This window comes from Diabrotica virgifera, chromosome 3 (genome assembly GCF_917563875.1).
Source record: "Diabrotica virgifera virgifera chromosome 3, PGI_DIABVI_V3a".
In the NCBI taxonomy this organism is placed as follows: Eukaryota; Metazoa; Arthropoda; class Insecta; order Coleoptera; family Chrysomelidae; genus Diabrotica; species Diabrotica virgifera.
In genome coordinates, this window is record NC_065445.1 from 109,871,767 (window position 1) to 109,880,654 (window position 8,888).

The 8,888-nt window shown below is 33.1% G+C and overlaps 1 protein-coding gene across 1 annotated transcript; it reads left to right on the forward strand.

Moving 5' to 3' along the window:
* The first annotated feature begins 815 nt into the window (after positions 1 to 815).
* On the forward strand, positions 816 to 2,480 carry LOC114341780 (uncharacterized). The gene is made up of 3 exons (XM_028292590.2): positions 816 to 1,010; positions 1,093 to 1,408; positions 1,525 to 2,480. Exons 2-3 carry the CDS (start codon positions 1,099 to 1,101, stop codon positions 1,812 to 1,814), a joined length of 600 nt encoding a protein of 199 aa, XP_028148391.2. The 5' UTR covers positions 816 to 1,010; positions 1,093 to 1,098; the 3' UTR covers positions 1,815 to 2,480.
* The last annotated feature ends 6,408 nt before the right edge of the window (positions 2,481 to 8,888 follow it).

The window sequence follows — 8,888 nt, forward strand, 5'->3', positions numbered from 1 at the left end:
GCGATGTTTAGAGCACAAGCGGGCCGAGTGCTATACATCGCCTAAACAAAAAACAAATAAAAAACTGCAACTCTTCGTCACTGGAATACATTCCTATTTTACAATTTTTTAGAAATTTGACATTTAAAAATTAAAACTTCTGTCAAACCACAAAACTGTCAAAACTTTTTTTGTAATTTATTGCTCACATGACAAGGTGAAAGTTAAGGATATTTGATTATATGAAAGTGTGCTAAAAAACAGTGCGAAAAAGTAAATCCCATTTAAAATACATCATTACTTCAGGCACACTTTAAACCCTTCATATACTGCTATCGATATTTACAATTTTCACACAATAAAAACTTACACATAATATGAGGTAGAGTAGATAAGAATTATTTTTGTGAATTTGGTTAACAAATAGTTATTTATGATATAAGTGTTAAAAGTACACGTTTAAGGCACGCATGCAGCGCCGGTTTAACCAGGGGTCTTTTGGGTGCTGTAGCACCGGGCGGTTGAAAGTTCTAGGGCGGTACGCGCGAAGCGCGTGCTGTTCTGAAATTATATGATTATGGTAAAATAAAATTTGCATACAAATCCACATGATATAATAATAAAAATTTTTCTGTTTTATCATTAACTTGAAAACTTAACAATAATTTATAAATAAATTATTATTAGTAACGTCGACGTACCTATATGGTTTATGCACTGTGTTCAGTTTATGTTATCTAAATGTCAGATAACGTACAAACATGCCGCGCGCCGGAAAATTATATCAATGTGCGAACACCGCAAAACACACGTTTGGGTTGGTAGACGGCCTGACGGGCGCCGGCCGGCGCGCCGCGCCGAAATAATAAAACAGAAACTGCTTACTACTTGAACACTTGAACCAGAAAATAATAAGGCGTAGGACGGTAGAGTTGATTAGTAAAATTTGTTCTATCCTACTAATACAGACCAGGCAGTTGTATAAATAGGAGTAGAAATAGAAATACCTACAAACGTATAACTAAACTAAGGTAAGATGTTTGACTTACATTTGAAACTGTATAGGTAATTATAATTTGTAAATTAAACATTAATATAATCAATATTCAATAGAAAAATATGGAAGGGCGGAAACAACCTGGATCTTTCTGGCGTAAAAGGAAACAAGAAAAGCAAGAAAGACAAAATAAAATTTTGAAAGGTATACCCAAAATGACAGCATTTTTTACACCTGATGGAAATCAAGAAGACAACACTACAAATATTTCCCAACCCGGTAGTAGTTCTAGTGCTACTAGTGATAAATATATTCATATTCAACCACATGAACTTATTTTGGAGACTTCAGAATTAGTGCCAGAGCCAGAGCACTTAGTATCACCTGTTTCAAAAGTATTAGAATATGAAGAAGCAACCACCAGTAACTCGGGTAAGGCATATTTAAATTTTTTTTAACGAGGCTAAAATGCAAAAAGATAACGGTGCCTTTACAAATGGTAAATAAAACAGGACAATGACAAATAATTTTTTTTTATTTCTTTTCAGATCCAAAACAGGATTTACTTAATTTTAAAGATCCGGCACTTTGGCAAGATTCCCATAATTATGCAGAAATGATTCTAGAAAAATGGGTCGAACAGAATCTTACAGATATGGACTTTTCAATGTCAAAAAGAAATTTCGGGGAACAACACAGGTATGCCGGTAAGCAAATATTTTATAAAAGACTTGTTAATGGAGAAGTGGTGCGCCGCGATTGGGCAATTTACTCCGAGAGCACTGGCAATATACTTTGTCTTTATTGTGTATTATTTGGAAATAAAAAACCAATTTAAAACAGGATTTTCATTATGGAATAAAAGTAAGAAAAGATTAGACGAACATGAAAGATCCAATGATCATATAGATAATCTGAAAATGTATATGACTCGCTTATTAAAGCAAAGAAGAGTTGATGTAGAACTCGAAAAGGAAATCAGCACTGCGAAAGAATATTGGGTGAAAGTAGTAGAAAGAATCATAAGTGTAATAAAGTTTCTGGCTACCAGGGAATTGGCATTTAAAGGTACTCATGATAGAATTGGCAAAAAAGGGAATGGAAACTACTTAGGTTTACTGGAACTATTGTCAGAATATGATCCATTTTTGAAAGATCATATTAATAAACGAGCAAAGTTAGGTAAGGGCAAAACGTCATATCTATCAAAAGATATATGTAATGAATTACTGAATATTTTATCCAATCGAGTCATTGATGAAATTGTTAGACAAATTAAGGCAAACAAATACTATTCTATAAGTGTAGATTCAACACCTGACATAACACACCATGACCAACTTACAGTGATTGTGAGATATTGTGACAATAAAGGGAATCCCGTGGAAAGATTCGTGGGATTTTATAAAAACACTGGGCATAGCTCACAACAACTTGAGGAAACAGTTATTGGGATGTTAGAGTCTTTGAAATTAGATATTAAGAACTGTAGAGGCAGTCTTACGACAATGCCAGTAATATGAGTGGAAAGTATTCTGGTTTGCAAGCACGTATTAAAGCTTACAATGATTTCGCTCTCTTTGTGCCTTGTGCTGCTCACTCTTTAAATTTGGTTGTCCAAAATGCAGCAGATTGTTGTTTGGAAACAACATATTTTTTTATGTTGGTACAAGCTATCTACAATTTTTTCTCCGTGTCTACACATAGGTGGGAGTTATTGTCTCGTGCAATAAAGGATTCGGCTGAGTCGGAGCAGACACTGTTACCTAAGAGAGTGAATACAACCCGTTGGTCTTCTCGTTTTGATGCCGTAAAAGCGTTAAAAAGCAATTACGGTTTGATTAAAACATGTTTGATTGGAATATCAACGGATATAAATGAGAAAAACATATGCATGCATAGCTTCAACATAGTCGAAGCAGCTTCTCTATCGAAAAAACTTGATTTGTTGGAAAACGGAATAATTTTATCATTTTGGCTTGACGTTTTACAAAGGGTTAATGAAGTGAATAAATCAGTCCAAAAGGAAAATATGGATTTAAGCACAACCGCTCATCTGTTATCATCTTTAGCAGATTACTTTGATTTCTTACGTGATCGTTTTGATCACTACGAGGCCTTAGGAATGTTGTTAACAGGGAACGAAAATTATGCTGAGAAGAGGATTATCAAAAAAAAATTGCAATTAGGAGAAATGAATTCGGAGGCAAGCTTAAGCCAAAAAGAAAAAATGCGAACACAATGTTATGTTTGTATAATAGACAATCTTAAGTCGGAGATTATTCGCCGATCTGATAGTTATAAATCTTGTTCAAGAGCATTGAATTTTTGTTTAAACTAAAAGCTACGGAAGATGAAGATATTTTCAAATCTGCAACCGAATTACAACAAAACTACAAGGAGGATTTGGACGAGTATTTTCCCCAAGAATGTGTTCATTTAAATCATTTGTTAACGTCTCTTCCCCAATTAAAAATAGACACTCCTTTAGAATTGGTACAGGCTTTATACGAAAATAAATTAATATATTCATTTCCAATAGTTAATATTTGCCTGCGTATTTTTTTCTCCATAATGGTCGCAAATGCAAGTGGCGAACGCCCTCTTTCGACAATAAAAAGGGCAAAGACCTACTTAAGAAATGCAATTTCCCAAGAAAATTTGAACTCCTTAGCAGTCTTATCCATTAACCAGGACCTGCTAAATGAATTAAATATAACTGATATCATCGAAAACTTCGCTTCAGTAAAATCAAGAAAACAAGCTTTTCAATAGTAAAGGTATTTGCTTACCTACCTGATGTTACCCTGTTTGAATGTTATTAAGTAAATTTTTATTTTACTTTGTGAAGTTCGCCCTTAATTTTTTCCTTGTATATTGTTAGTTTTCATTTAAGTTTGAAACCAAAAAAAGTTGTAATTGTTTTTTTTTTATTTTAATAAACTTGTATTCAAAATATGTTTTGTTGAATTGAAATAAAGTTAAGAAATATTTTTGAGCCTGGGCGCGGCATCCGTATCAGCACCGGGCGGCAGACTGTGTTAAACCGGCACTGCACGCATGTGAAAGTTTGCAGATTGAGCGATAGCGAATTCTGCAATTCACATTAGTGCCTTAAAAATGTACTTTTTAACACGCATATCATACAATATTTTTTCTACAAACGTAATTACAGGACAATATCTACAAAAACTTTTACTTGAACTTGACTGACATTCCATTTTTATATTTTTTTGACATTACATCAAAATTGTCTATACGGTCAATACGAATTGCAGTGCCTTAAAAATATTTTAAAGCACTAGTGCCTTAAAGTAGCATTTTTAACGCACGCATGGAGTGCTAAAGATTGCATTTTTAACACGGTTGTAGAAAAAATTGGTTAAACAATTTTTCGACCGCGGTACCGCCTGACACTGTGTATTTGTTATAAGGATGTATTTGTTTGAATAAGTTTGTACAAAAAAATCGAATCAGAATAATTTACCTAACGGGGGCGACGTTACAAAATGGACTAATAAGTAGTTGAAACGGTCAAAACAAAGAGACGCGCACTCATCAAAAATGCACGTGAGATTATACTCGTATAAATTGTATAATCTACTTTTACCAGCAAGAGTTAGGAAGAGTTAACTTCAACTAGTAAAAGTTGATATTAATTTTTCAAATCAACTTTTACTGCTCGTTTCAGTTGGAGTTGACTCGAACTAGGAAATGCCAACTCTAACTGAGAATCAACTTGACCTGTAATATATATACTATACTAACTATAATATATCTGAGTGTGGACATCTTTGTATGAATATGTCCGATTGGTAGGGGAACAAAATATGCTAAATTTGCAGTCACTCGAGCGTTATGGGGACCTATTGGGTTATGATTATTAGGTCCTAAAACCAAAAAAAGTTAAGTAAAGTTTTCCATTTTAGTGGGTACTTTCCATTTTTTAATTTAATTTTCCATTTCCAGCAATCCTTTTTTCCGATTATAGCGCCATCTATCCATAATTCGAAAAAATGTCTCGAATAAAAGTTGCTTATTTTTACGTAGAGAATCCAAATCTGCAATGCAATAAAGATTTGGGGGTTCCATTTAAGATTTTAAAGTAACCCCCCACCCCAACTCCGCGGGTGGTCGTGTTTGGTACCATTCGATAGATTTTTCAAAAACATTTTGAAAGTGTATTTTGCAGTTTTTCGATCTGATGTTCATTTTGCAAAATATCGCGAGGTTTGCATTTAAAATTTTACATTTACCCCCCACCCCTCTCCGTGGGGGCCATGTTTAGTACCATTCGATAGATTTTTGAAAAGTATTGAAGGCGTATTTTATAGTTTTTCGATCTGATGTTCATTTCGCGAAATATTCGCTTTTTTTTTGTGAAATTTTTTGACTCGCCCATCTCCTCACGCCCCGCCCAAATCATCAGATTTTTTAAATGTACACTCTTTTGCATGTACTTAACTTACCTTATCTTAATCTGACAATTTCGAGTATTTTTAAGGATAGATTTTTTTTCGGGCCCCCCTTAACGAGCTTCTCTGTGTTAAGAACCAACATATATGGTAGAGGTACATCTGCAGGGTACCAGGTTTCTCCCCATATGATAATCTGACGCGCTCAAGTAACTGCAAAAATCCCCGATTAGGCTCCCTACCATATCCATTCTAAGCGAAATCATTTTATGTATCTGACTGTATTTTCTCCCTATATTACTGTATTTTCTTCTTCAATTTCGGCATTTTTTTTTCATTCTTCGTTCTCATTATTTTTCTTTCAAATTTCAGAAGGCTTAGGCTACCTTCCTCTTTCTTGTTGATCGTCGTTGATTTCATCCCATGTTTGGTAGATATTATTAGATAGTTTTAGTAGATAGATTATTAGTAGATAGATTTGGTATCTTTCTTGTCGGATAGTAAAATATTATTGTAATTAGTTATAGGTATTTGTAAAATATGTTTAAAAAAATATTAAAAAATAAAAAAAAATAATAAAAAAATTAAACAAAAAAAAATATTAAATTAAAAAATCTACTATCTAAAATAATCTAATAACTAAAAAAATAAAAAAAATTATAAAAAAAATAAAAAAAAAATTAAAAAAAGAGGATTTAAACCTCCGAGGGGTTGAACCGGGTTGACATCTTATCGTAGTGACAAAAAAAAAACAAAACAAAAAACAAACAAAAATACAAAAAAGAATGCATTTATTATTTTAAATAATTAACATTAAATTTTTATTTGTAAAATGTATACACTATGTGTTCTTGATAAACATTAAGTATAATATATTTATAATATTTATTAACATAGTATGTACATTAGCTGTAATGAGTAGGTAAAATAAGAAGTAAAATATTTTAATATTATTATAATAACCATTTTTCACTAATTAGCAATATCTTTAATACATTTACTTTTGATTGAGACTGGCTGAATGACTATAGTCCAAGCCAAAAAAAAATTTCTATTCATTTGATATGTTTTTTGCCTTTCAGAATTCTTTCCTCTGTTCTCTCTTTTCCGATTTTCCCTATTGTTACTTCCAAGTAGCTAAAGGTGGATGTGCTACTAGATATTTCTGAGTTGTGTCATGTATTTCGTTTTGTGCTAGTTTATCTCTTGCCCTATTGTCTTTGCTTCCTTACCTAATTTTTCAACTGCTTTTATAAATGTCATCTACGTCTTTGCTATGATCTGTATATAGGGGAAAGTTGGACAAAACCGGGTACCAGTCCAAAAACCGTCTGTATCTTGTGCTATGTTAGAGTAGCAGTCGTTTGCTGCAGATTCAAATATTCTCAAAATACTTATATTTGATATACCAATGTCAATTTTTATAAATATTGTTAAATTTTTAATTCTTTTTATTTTTATGGAAATATTGCAAAATACCCGGTTTTGTTCAACCGGTATGATAAAATCGGGTAGTAACTTAATTACCATGTAAAAAGACTAATGGGCAGAAAATAAAATATTTATTGAAAGTATGTGAACAAAAACCGAAAATCTACGAACAGGAGTCCCAAATAAAAACTTCATCTACATTATCATAGGCACTACAGGCTTCATGAGCCCATTTGGTGCAAGACACACATTTTATCCAGCCTTCCTTCGCCTTGCAATTTAAAAATTCATTGTAATCTAGACACGCATCGTCATTATTATCTTCTTCCTACAAACTCTCAGAATCTGCAGTCGGTAATTTCGGAACCAATTTTGTTTTTGGTGCAGCCTTTTTATCACGTTTGTCCTTTTTTGCCCAGTTTATTTAATATTAATTTTTTTACGACTGGAGATTTTTTTACTAGCTTTCCTACTAGATTTTTCAACAGAGTTACCATTTCTTACTTTTTTCCCACGGTCTTGGTCTTCTAAAGTGGATTGCGGAATATTGAAACTTTGAGAGGCTTTTTTGCATACCATCCTATGTTCTAGCACTTCAACTATTGCATTTTGCACGCTTTCTGGATCCCATGACTGACGAGTAGTTTTTATTTTATAATGCCACATGTTTTATTTAACTAAAAGCAAAAGAACCACTGCAGAAACTGGATGTAACAATAGGTCTGATAAAATCGGGTACCCGGTTTGTCGATTTTCGGACTACCCGGTTTTGTCAAACTCGTAAACCAGACATTAAATATTATTTAAATTTTTCAGTTATGAAATAATATTCAAAATTTTTAGCCAAATTAAAAGTAATATACTAGGTTACATATAAAATCTTAAAATGGCTATTAGTTATTCAGTAGAGGAAAAAACAACTATAAACTTATCTTAAAAATCGAGTTTGCTGCATCGAACAACAGGTAAGGTTCTACTGCTCCGGCACAGATTACTCAAATGAAGTAGAAATTAATATACGCGAGTGTTGGTGGTAAAGGGACACTAATTTTAATATTGTCTGATAGATAGCAGCAGACAGTTAGAAGAATTAAGGGGTACCCGGTTTTATCAACCTACCCGGTTTTGTCCAACTCTCCCCTACCTACTATTATTTAGAGTTGATCTCTAATAATGTTTTTATTTGAAAAGTTTTTCCTTATTATTGCTTCCAATATCAGGTAAAGTAGTGTCACAGTATAAAGAGGGACAGTAGAACCAGTCTCCGAAAAATTGGAAGTAAAATCTTTAGTCGCGCACGGCGACCGCGCAATGTTGGCAGTCGCTTTTGCCCCACTCTCGCATTGCTAGTCGCATAGAAATGTACGGCTTTTAACAGGGAAAACCCGCATCCACCACTGGTGAATTACCAATTGCGTACTGCCGGTATTACTTCTTGAGATCAAAGTGCCGACATCGAAGTGGTTTTACTGTCCCTCTTTATACTGTGGTAGTGTCGGTACATTTTACCGGGGCCCGGCGATGTAGCAGACCAAAGACGTAATTTTTCCCGTTTTTTTTTTTTGCTCTTTATGACTTGTAACGTTGTCGTTGTATTTGATGATCCAGGTAACAAAATACAGTCGAAGACAAAGGTTCGCTTTTTTAAGACATTTTTATTTAGAATCAAAACATACAAAAGATAAGATAATTAGCCTTAATTACTCGTCAATTTCGTTAATAAAATATATTTAAATTAATAAATAAATAAATACTTTATTTTCTTTTAGACAGAGTATGTATAGAATTAGTCAAAAGTAATACACTACACAAACTAACAACGAAAATACATTTAAGATTGAAGAAATTCTTCAACTGAATAAAAAATGTGTGTCATCAGAAATTCCTTTAAATTTAGTTTAAAGCTTGTCAGGCTCTTACACAATTTTATATGCGTTGGTAATCTATTACAGAGTCTTTGTCCCATTATACTCGGGGACCTGCAATATATATTTCCCTACACATTGGGGCACGTAAGGTATCTTTATATCTAGTATTCATGTTATGTATTTGCCCATTGGTTTTCA

Excerpts from the sequence above, each read along its gene's own strand:
- LOC114341780 (XM_028292590.2), top strand. The coding sequence starts at position 1,099 with ATGGAAGGGCGGAAACAACCTGGATCTTTCTGGCGTAAAAGGAAACAA. Across the intron at positions 1,409-1,524 it reads AGCAACCACCAGTAACTCGG|ATCCAAAACAGGATTTACTT; the intron begins GTAAGGCATATT and ends ATTTCTTTTCAG.